Genomic DNA, 11521 nt, shown 5'->3' with positions numbered 1-11521 from the left:
ATTAAAAAAAAAAACTTTATTTTAGATTTTGTCTCTTAAAAACTATCCCTTTTAACTTTGAAGAAGATTAATTAACAGATTTAGTTACTTAATTTATATATAAATTAAAATTAATAATCACTTTAAATTACCCATGATTATTCAGATAGACAAATTATGATCCAACATAAAATTCAAAAATCTTCCAAAAGAAAATAAAAATAAACAAAATAAAAGGTCAAAGAACAACTTGAATAATTATTTTAAAACAATTACAAGATTCTGTTAATTACAATAATTTATATTAACAAAAACCCTTAATCAGGGATTTTTTAACTTGAAAATAAAAATCTAACAAGTAATCAATCTTAAATTGAACTGTTTGAATTCAAGAATCAGACTTTGTCAAATATAAAACAAGAATGCACTTTTATAAGAAACAATCCACTACAATTGAGCTTAAATAATTCATCTTCTTGGCTCTGCAATGGTGTCATGACCATTAATATTATTCTCTTCTTCTCTGTAAAACCCTAATAATGGCGAATCATCATCCGGTTGTAGTCGATTCCAAGGTATGGAAAGCATGCGTTGGTTCTTTTTCAATTCCATCCGTTGGTGAATCTGTATACTACTTCCCCGAAGGTCATGCAGAGCAGTTACGATCAACTCCTGTTTTTTCTCCGGCGGTTTATGATAAACCCTTAGTTCTATGTCGCGTTACCGGCGTTAGGTTTCTAGCCAATTCTGTAACAGACGAATTGTTCGCTAGCATTCGATTAGTACCCATTTCCGGGTCCGATGAAGGTTTGAAAATTGAAGGTGCAACCGAGAACAAAGTCGAGGAGAGGATTGAAACATTCAGCAAGAAACTGACGACGTCTGACGCGAATAACGGGGGAGGGTTTACAGTGCCTAAGCTTTGCGCTCAATTGATACTTCCGGAGTTGAATCTTCATGAAAGAAATCCGGTGCAATTTCTTCGGTTTAAGGATGTTGTGGGTCGTGAATGGGTTTTTCGTCATGTCTATAGAGGTAGACCTCCCCGACATTTACTGACGACCGGTTGGAGCATATTTGTTGATGCTAAGAAACTGGTGCCAGGTGATTCTATTGTGTTGATGAAGAATACTAGTAAAGATCAGTATTATGTTGGGATTCGTAGAGTGAGGGAGATTCATAGTCTTGATCAGGATGAAAATCAAGAAGGTGGTAATGATGAAGGTGTGATTTCGAAAGAGTTGGTTGTGGAGGCAGCAGAGTTAGCTGCAGCGAACAAGCCTTTTCAAGTTAGTTATTATCCGATGGCTGGTCGGTCTGAATTTGTGGTCAATTCTAAATTGGTTCAGAAATCTTGCTTCTTTAATTGGGCTGATGGAGTTAGAGTGAAGATGGCTATTCAGAGTGATGATTCATCTTCCAAGAAGGGATGGTATCAAGGCACTGTAAATTCACAATTGGTTCAAGCTCCTGATCTTGATCTTGATCCTAATCCTAATCCTAATCCATGGCGTGTAACTTCTCCATGGAAAATGCTTTTGGTATGTATGAATGAATGAATCAATGATTGAACATATGAAGGGTTTCTTTTTTTTTTAATCGCGAGGTGTCTGTTTGCAGGTTGAATGGGACGGTGTAGAAAACACGAACAATAGAGTAAGCCCATGGCAAGTGGAATGCGAGCACTATATGCCTCCAACAGAACTGTTTTATGCTTCTACTTCTGCTTCTTTTGAGAAAGCAGCAGGTTCTTCTAAAAGAAGAATAATAGATTTCTTTCCTATCAGGACAGGACCATTAAACAACAATGCTAATGTTTCTGCTGCCGCTTCTATTCATTACTCTATTCATGCTCGCAATTACGGCATGCAGGGAGCCAGGCAACAAGATCACCACCACTTATATGATCAAATGCCCATTTTTCCTAACTTTATGCACCACCAACCCGGATTACTACTATCTTCTGACTCGAGCCTTGCACCATCCACATCTAATTCTCACTCAGGAAAAAGCAGTTCACTCGAGAGTCAAAACAACAACAACAACCACACTTCTGAATCACCACATACGGTTAGCGAATATTCAGAAAAGGATAATTATTCTTCAATCAAGTTGTTTGGTAAGAACATCTGTGTCAAGGATCCCCCTTCTTCTACTATGGATTAGAAAATGCATGCCGAGTGAAGTAAAACTCATCTAAAGGTTAGTATCATGTTGTTCCATTTTCACTTCCAATTCCCGGTTTTGCTCCAGTTGGAGAATGTAAATGATTGTTTCTAGGTAACCAATCTAGTCAATCTAACAAAGTTATGTTTCTATATATGTATATATACTTGATAGAATTAGATTGTTTTGTAAGTAAATTTATCAATCTAGATTTAGAAATTGGTTTCAAATCAGATGGCTGGGTCCATATTGTTTGTGTACACAAGTATGAAAAATATATTTTTTTAGTTTGTAGATGTGTAACAATATTGAAAGTCTAAATTTTTAATTTTGATTGATCTTTGTTGCAGGTACTACTTTCACTTGTGTTTGAGGAATAATATTATGCATGCAGTGTTAGCATTTATTTTATTTTTTGGGGGAAAAAGCATTTATTTATTTGCATTTATTTATTTTTGGGTTTTCTTCATAGAACTTGCAATTTTGCTGGTATGAAGATTTTTTGTTTGATTGTTTCTAATATGAGTATGACTCATCAGATTCTTGAAATTTATTTCTTTGATATTTCATAAAATCAATGCATGTTCTTTCTTAGGTAATGTTTTTTTTTTTGTTATTACAAAAAAAAAATTATATGGTAACAATAAATATACAAGGATAATTAAAGTAAGAAAATTATTGTTTAAAGATCAAAATGTTTTGTATCTTTATGATAATCATTGATTTTAGTGAATTTATTTGTAAGAGTTTTTTTTATTTGATTAAAATATATGATTTTGTGAGATTATATGTGCATATGATTAATAAAATTGTGCTTGTGTTATGATTCAAATTTAAATTCTCACTCAAACTTTCTAAATAAACTGATAAAACAAATTAGATAGGTTTGAATGAATTTGAATTTCATCTTTATTATGTGAAGGAGATGTTTTTCTCTTTCTTTCATATATACTTCAATCAACAAATTCTTGCAAATTTTAATAATAAAAAAAAATTGTTTGAAAACTAGATTAGTATATATTTGACAATTATGTAACACCATTTTTATTAAAATAAAATAAAAACATGGATATTTATATTAAATAAACAATTCATTATAAATAATATGACTTATTTTAAAATGACATGAGTATTGTTTAAACATTCATGTGCTTATATCATTCACAATATTTCCCAAAAATGACATCATAATTGTTAAATGCGGGTCATCATTAAAAATACGGAGCAAAAGATTATAAAAGCCTTCAAAATCATAATTGAATTATATTATCTTATTTCTTATTGATCCTTACCTTGAACACTAATTTTGTTATTTATTATTTAGATATGAAACATGAGTTCTAAGAGTTATGTGATAGATATTATATATCATGTAATATATGATTGTCTAACTAATTCATATGTTATGCTTATTGAATTTTAAACTACCTCCACGATATTTTTATTATTTTTATTAAATTTGATTAACATATTTGTGTGTTTTAGGAATCTTGTTTATGTGTTAAAAGGAATAAAGATATTACATTTAGGATTAACTGACTTGTAAAATTTAAGTGTGTCAAATTCAATTCTAAGTTGAAATAGAATCAGGTTAATTTTCTAAATTATTAATTTTTACTTAATTCACCAATTCAATATTTTTACTAAATTCAAAATTCAAATAACATATGTTTTCATCAACAAATTTTAAATCAAAATAGCCAAGCATCAAAAAAAAATTTCAATTGTGATTGAAACAAGAAACAAGAAACTGCAAGTACACATAAAAAATCTTAAACTTATCTAATCTATTTGGATGATTTGTGTTGATATTAAATTGATGGGTTAGGCCCAATGATGAAGTGTCCAAGCTCAATCCTTCTTAAAAAATCTTACACTTATCTAATCTATTTGGATGATTTGTGATGATATTAAGTTGATGGGTTAAGCCCAATTTAAATGAAGTGTGTTTAAATGAAGTGTCCAAGCTCAATCCTTCACATGTCATCTTTTCGTTGGAAGTACACGATCAAACGGTGAGGAAGCGTATGAAGACTTAAGATTTTAAGGGAGTCGTGACAAGTTGCTTCTATAAATAGATAAGCAATTCACATAAGTGAAAAGTTAAGAGAAGTGTGAGTGATATATAAAGATTAAGTGTGTAATTCAAACGAATAGATAAGCAATTCACATAAGTCAAAAGTTAAGAGAAGTGTGAGTGATATATAAAGATTAAGTGTGTAATTCAAACGTTTGATTGTGATAGTGGTTTAGGCTACTACAATCCCTCGAAGATTGTAGTACGAGGTTCCTTCATTGGAGAAAACTCCTACTTTGATTTGCTCTTGCAGTCAGAAGACGTTTGTTTTCTCTATCTCTGATCGTTGTGAACAATATCGCTGGGTGTTCACGCGAGGATTTGTTCTTTAAGGTTCAGGCTACTACAATCCCTTGGGAGTTGGAGTACGAGGTTCATTCATTGGAAAAAAACCCTACTTCGATTTGCTCTCGCAGTCAAGAGGCGATTATTTTCTCTATCTTTGATCGTCGTGAACATCATCGTTGGGTGTTCACATGAGATTTGTTCTTTAAGGTTCAGGCTACTACAAACCCTTAGAGATTGTAGTACGAGGTTCTTTCATTTGAGAAAACCCCTGCTTCGATTTTCTCTTGCAGTCGGGAGACATTTGTTTTCTCTATTTCTTCGTTATTGTGGTTACCATCGTTTTGATGTTCACGCTTTGTTTTCTCTATTTTCTTGTTATCATGTATGCCATCGCTGAGGTATTCATATATAAAAAAATCGTTTTGAGGATCAGGCAGGCTACTACAATCCCTCGAAGATTGTAGTACAAAGGTCCCTTTTGTTTTATCAATCCATGCTTCGATTGCTCTCACAATCAGGAGGCGATTGTTTATCTATGGTCATCGTGAATACCATTGTTAAGGTGTTCACACGAGAAAATTTCTTTTGAATATTTGAAGCTACGACGATCTTGCGTGGATTGTGGCATGCTGTCATCTCATTCAAGGTTATTTTAGCCTCGATGATTTCAGTCTTCTGAAGGAAAAGGCTTATCTCGCCTTGTTGAGGAATACCTCCGAAAAGGTATGTCGTTTCAGAAGTTATGTGGTTCCGGAAGGTTTTGAGGTGCGACTATTTTGTCAACTTATGAACCTTTAAGATGATTTTCCAATTAGTATGTTTCCCCGATGAGAACATACGACGAAGGTCTGTTAATTGATTGTTGAACTAACGGCCTACGAGTTTTGTTACTGTGTTTCACTTTGATTTACATGTTACTACTCGTGAAATTCCACCTTATGAGAATTCACACAAGATTGACTATATGAATAAAAACAACTCATGACCATCTATTGTTAGATCGGATCATGACAATATGTTTTCCTTTCTAAAATTTTTATTTAAGATTTTGTATAAAAAATTGTTCTAACATCTACTCTTCTCTTACAAGTACACCACAAGGATCGTTACACGACTTATGCATCCGGTTTCTTCGAATGTGTAAAGGTTAAAAGAGAAAATTGATGAAGGACAATACGTTGTCAGATTGTATATTTCTTTACTTTCTCTTTTTTCAATTTGGGTTAGAAAATGTGGTGTCTATTGTTCATACTTGGACACACGTTTTATAAAATCAATAGTCTTTTCTCCAAACTCTGTCCAAGAGGGACATTCTATAAACACCTCATTTTTACACACTAAGTATCTAATAAATAACTTGGTCTAATATAACACTCGTGCTTGTTTATTGAACCGAAAAAACAAAAGCATAAAAATGTCTTTTGAAAACCAACTCGGAAAGGTCTACAAACAATGATCCAAACGTTAAACTTTAAAAATAATCGATTCATGTGTTCCCTCTTATCTTAAAATGACCGACACAAAAAAATCGTGAATTTTGAGTATAATATTTCTGTTTACAATTGTGTGTAGAACGAGTCAACTCGCAAACCACTAGAGTCAACCCGGGTCAAATGAGAGTCAAACGTGGGTCAACCAACTGGGGGAGGGGTTTGAATGCTCATTTGAAATTTGAATTTTGATAAAATTGGGGGATTATTTGAAAAAAAAGGATTTACCTCAAAAAGAAAAGATGAACTTGAACCTTTTTTTAGTATCCTTGAGTTTGGATGGATTTGAAATTCAAATATTCACTCTCACTTCAATACATGATGAAATCCGATCATTTTGGATGTTTTGGAAAGGGGGATGAGCCCTCTATAAGGACTATTTCATCTCAATTTCATGTTGGGGTCTCTTAGCTAGATGAAATATAGACGTGAAGAGAATGTGTTTAAATGAAGATCAATTTTGACACTCCTTTGCTTAAAAACTCATAACTTGAGTTGTATTTGGTGGATTTGAGTGATTCAACTTGTGTTAGGAATCTAATCCATGCATCTTTCGAATGGAGTTGATCCCGAACCATGGATCGACATTTAGAACACTTTCCGAGTCGATTCAAATGTATACTCCAGGTTTAAACCCTAGGGACTAAGTGAAGGTAGACTATACTTTAAAAATTCCTATCATTCAATTCACTTGGCCATTTTGGTTGAATGAGCTATCATTGGAAATACTTTTGAGTTATATTTCCAATGATACCAAGTAAGCCTCGTGGTTCTTCGTGTAACTCACTTTATGTCGCTCGTAGCAAAGATGGTACATGTGGTGACCGGTTCCAGTACAGTTGTTTTCCTAGGCGGTACGGCTTCTATTTGTTGGCACTCAAAATATGAAAGTATAGGCAAGACTCATTTCTTTCAATTCCTAATCGCTCATCTCGTGAGGATCCCCGAATTGAAAGTTGTGGATGTTTGAAGTTTCAGATGTAGAAACCGCGAGGATGCTAAAGATTAAATAAAAAATGAACTTTAAAAAATCATAACTTGGGATAGGGGCATCATTTGAGATGATTTCAAAAGATGGTTCAAGGTCGTTGGGTTTTGAGTCCACCATAAAAATTTCAAACTCATTGGGTCAAAAACTCAGCTGAGTTGACTCATTAAAGCAGAGGTTACTAAAGGGGAACAAAGAAACGAGTTTCAAAATAATAATAAAAAGGGGGAAAGAAAGAATTTCACTTTTTAATAATACCTAGTGTACCCTGGCTAATTAAAAAGCTAAGGTATCCTTCATTTAAAAGCTCAATTTCACGTTGGGGTTCCTTAGCTAGATGAAATATCGACGTGAAGAGAATGTGTTTAAATGAAGATCAATTTGGACACCCCTTCACTTAAAATTCATAACTTGTGTTGTAGTTGGTGGATTTGAGTGATTCAACTTGGGTTATGAATCTAATCCATGCATGTTTTGAATGGCGCCGATCCCGAACCATGGATCGACATTTATAACACTTTCCGAGTCGATTCAAGTGAACCCATGCTCCAGATTTGAACCCTAGGGGCTAACTGAAGGTAGGCTACACTTTAAAAATTCATATCATTCAATTCACTTGGCCATTTTGGGTGAATGAACTATCATTGGAAAGAATTTTGAGTTAGATTTCTAATGATACCAAGTAAGCCTCGTGGTTCTTCGTGTAACTCATCCTATGTTGCTCGTAGCAAAGATGGTACACGTGGTGACCGGTTCCAGTATGATGCTGGAATTGGGAAGCCTCTAGAAGTCAAGAAGATAAGATCAAATTAATGAAGTGTGGTAGAATTCAAATAGTCACTTTTGGAGATCGACCGTCATAATATTTAATTATCTAGTAATAAAGTTTATTTACTTCTTTTTGGAGAGTTGTTCCAACTTCTTAGTTTTGCCTATTTGTAGGCCTTTTTGTAATCGTGAAAGACAACTCACTTTTGATATAATAATTACTCTAAGCTTTAAGCTTGTTTAGAAGTTTATCTTCTATTTATCTTGCTCTAAACTCTTTTGGTGGATTCCTAGAGTGAAGAGTGTCGATTGATTTCTTGTGTTACTTCATATCTCTTTAATTTCTCGGTGTCAAAGTGGTATCAGAGCTTTGGTTTACAATGGTTGGTCGGAGAAGAAGAGGACCAAACGATGATGAACCTAAACCTCGTCAAAGAGACCTTCGTGATATTGAGTTAGAAGATTTAAGGAGACAAGTGCAGCAACTCGAACAACGCCTTGCGCGTGGCGAATATCGTGAACATGATGTTGATGGTCATGGTTCAGATAATGATTCAAGAATAAATGATGAGGATTTCAATCCATTTCATGATGATAATGACGCAAGTGACCGTGCATCTCGTGGTCAACGGTTCCAAAGAAACAATGTCCGCCACAGGTTTTTGGATTTTAAAGTTGATATTCCAGATTTTGAAGGAAGAAATAATCCCGATGAATTCATTGACTGGCTCAATACCGTTGAGAGAATTTTTGAGTTCAAAGATGTTCAAGAAGATAACAAGGTGAAGTTAGTGGTTATCAAATTAAAAAAATATGCGTCCATTTGGTGGGAACACCTTAAGAAGCAACGTGTGCGTGATGGCAAGAAAAAAATCAAAACATGGGACAAAATGAAGAAGGAGTTAAGGAGGAAATTTTTGCCGAATAATTATCGCCAAGATGCTTTTCTCAAATATCACAACTTCAGGCAGAAGGATCTATCTGTGGAAAACTACGTGGCTGAATTTGAAAATCTTATGATGCGATGCGATGTTTTGGAGCCGGAAGAACAAACTATTGCTCGTTTTCTTGGAGGGCTACGATATGAAATTGGAAATGTGGTCCAATTGCAGCAATATTTGACATATAATGATGTATGTCAGTTGGCTCTCAAAGTTGAAAACAACAAAAAAAATCGAGTCATTTTGGGGGACGTTTCTCATCGGGTGGTGGTGCCTATAACCGAGGAAGTGCTTCTACTTCCAAGAACTGTCCAGCTATAAAAGACGTAAAACATAAATCTTTTACAAGTAAGGATGGTGGTGCTGCTAGTTTTGAAAAATCAAGTGGTCCAACTAATCAAAAAACTTATTTCAAGTGCAAAGGGTTCGGGCATTTTGCCGCTGATTGTCCAAATCGAAGAATCATTACTCTCGTTGAGGAAGAGTATGAAGAAGAGAATGAAGAGACAACACCAATTTACGATGAATGTAACGAGGAGGGAGATATCACTTATGAAGATTATGGGGAAGCTTTAGTAATACGGCGTATCCTCAACACCACTTATGTTCCAGATGATTCATGGCTTCGTAATAATATTTTTCACACTAGATGCACGTCAAATGGCAAGGTGTGTGACATCATTGTCGATGGAGGAAGCTGCGAAAATATTGTGGCTACAGCTATGGTGGAGAAGCTGCAATTGAAAACCGAAAATCATCCTCGACCTTACAAATTATCATGGCTTCGGAAAGGTAATGAAGTAAAGGTAAATAATTGATGTCTCGTTCAATTTTCTATTGGAGAAAAGTACAAAGATGAAGTTTGGTGTGATGTTATCCCTATGGATGTTTGTCATTTGCTTCTTGGAAGACCTTGGCAATTTGATAGGAAAACGCAACATGATGGATTCAAAAATACCTATACTTTTATAAAAGATGGCGAGAAAATAATTTTGGGACCTTCAAGAATGAAGGACATTGTTAAACCATCAAAGGAAGAAGGAAATAATTTGCTCGCCAAATCACAATTTGAGGATGTAATGAATGAATCATTAGGGGCGTTTGCATTGGTGGTTTTGAAAGAAAACAAGGAAGATAATATTATTCCTCTACAAGTGCGACCTCTTTTACAAGAATTTGTTGATGTCGTACCTGAAGAGATTCCTACGGGTCTTCCTCCCATGCGAAATATTCAACATTGTGTTGATCTAATCCCTGGTGCGTCAATCCCAAATAAAGCTGCTTATAGAATGAATCCTAAGGAATATGAAGAGTTGCAGCGACAAGTTGAAGACTTGCTGGCAAGAGGTCTTATACAAGAAAGTAAGAGTCCTTGTGCTGTGCCAGCACTTCTTGTGCCAAAAAAAGATGGTTCGTGGCGTATGTGTGTTGATAGTAGGGCGGTGAATAAAATCACGATCAAATACCGTTTTCCTATTCCTCGCCTCGATGATCTCTTTGATCAACTTCACGGCTTCAAAATTGGTTCTAAGATTGATTTACGGAGTGGCTATCATCAAATTCGAATGCGGCCTGGAGATGAGTGGAAAACCGCTTTCAAGACCAGAGATGGTCTTTACGAGTGGCTGGTTATGCCATTTGGACTTTCTAATGCACCCTCTACATTTATGCGACTTATGAATCACATGTTTAAACCATTTATTGGGAAATTTGTTGTTGTCTATTTTGACGATATTCTTGTGTACAGCTCTAGTCCAAAAGAGCATTTAAATCATCTTCGACAAGTTTTTAGGGTGCTAAGAGAACAGAAGTTATATGCCAATTTGAAGAAATGTCACTTCTTCACTGACAGCCTCGTCTTTTTGGGCTACAATATTTCTTCCGACGGTATCAAGATGGATCGAGACAAGATTGAAGCTATCTTAAGTTGGCCAATCCCTAAGACTATTCATGATATTCAGAGTTTTCATGGCTTGGCTTCATTTTACCGCAGGTTTATCAAAAAATTTAGCACTATCATTGCTCCTATAACTGAATGTTTGAAAGGTGGTAGTTTCAAGTGGACGGAGGAAGCATTAAAAAGCTTTGAACTTCTCAAGAAAAAAATCACGGAAGCTCCAATTTTGCAACTTCCAGATTTCGGAAGGGTATTTGAAGTAGATTGTGATGCTTCTAACGTGGGGATCGGAGGAGTTCTTAGCCAAGAAGGCAGACCCATTGCTTTCTTTAGTGAGATGATGAATAACTCCCGACGCAATTATTCAACATACGACAAGGAGTTCTTTGCCCTTGTTCGTACCTTGGATCATTGGCAACATTATCTACTACACAAGGAGTTTGTTCTCTTCTCGAATCATGAAGCATTGAAGTACTTGAACTCACAACAAAAGTTGAACCCGCGACATGGAAAATGGGTCGAGTTTCTGCAAGCATTCAATTTTGTGATCAAGCACAAGTCTGGCGTGCTAAATCGAGTGGTAGATGCTCTTAGTCGAAGACATTCTTTGTTGTCTACGTTGCAGTTACAAGTGCTTGGATTTGAGGTGATAAAAGATCTCTACAAAGATGATTTGTACTTCGGCAGAATTTGGGAGGAATCTTCAAAAGCTCCATTCAAGTTTTTCTTGATTGATGATGATTATCTCTTTAAAGGTACATTATTATGTATTCCAGATTGTTCATTAAGGCTAACAACTATCGATGAGGCACACAACAGAGGTCTTGCGGGACACTTTGGAAGAGAAAAGACTCATACACTCGTACAAGAAAATTTTTATTGGCCACGTATGGATCGAGATGTCAAGAAGTACATAGAGAGGTGCAG

At 35.1% G+C, this 11521-nt stretch overlaps 1 protein-coding gene across 1 annotated transcript; it reads left to right on the top strand.

Moving 5' to 3' along the window:
- The first annotated feature begins 518 nt into the window (after positions 1-518).
- Positions 519-2145, top strand: LOC124909927 (auxin response factor 10-like). The gene is made up of 2 exons (XM_047450555.1): positions 519-1520; positions 1600-2145. The coding sequence occupies exons 1-2, from the start codon at positions 519-521 to the stop codon at positions 2143-2145; spliced, it is 1548 nt and encodes a 515-aa protein (XP_047306511.1).
- Positions 2146-11521: the final 9376 nt, after the last annotated feature.

The sequence above is a fragment of the Impatiens glandulifera genome, chromosome 7 (assembly GCF_907164915.1).
Source record: "Impatiens glandulifera chromosome 7, dImpGla2.1, whole genome shotgun sequence".
Classification (NCBI taxonomy): Eukaryota; Viridiplantae; Streptophyta; class Magnoliopsida; order Ericales; family Balsaminaceae; genus Impatiens; species Impatiens glandulifera.
This window is presented reverse-complemented; position numbering and strand designations above follow the sequence as displayed.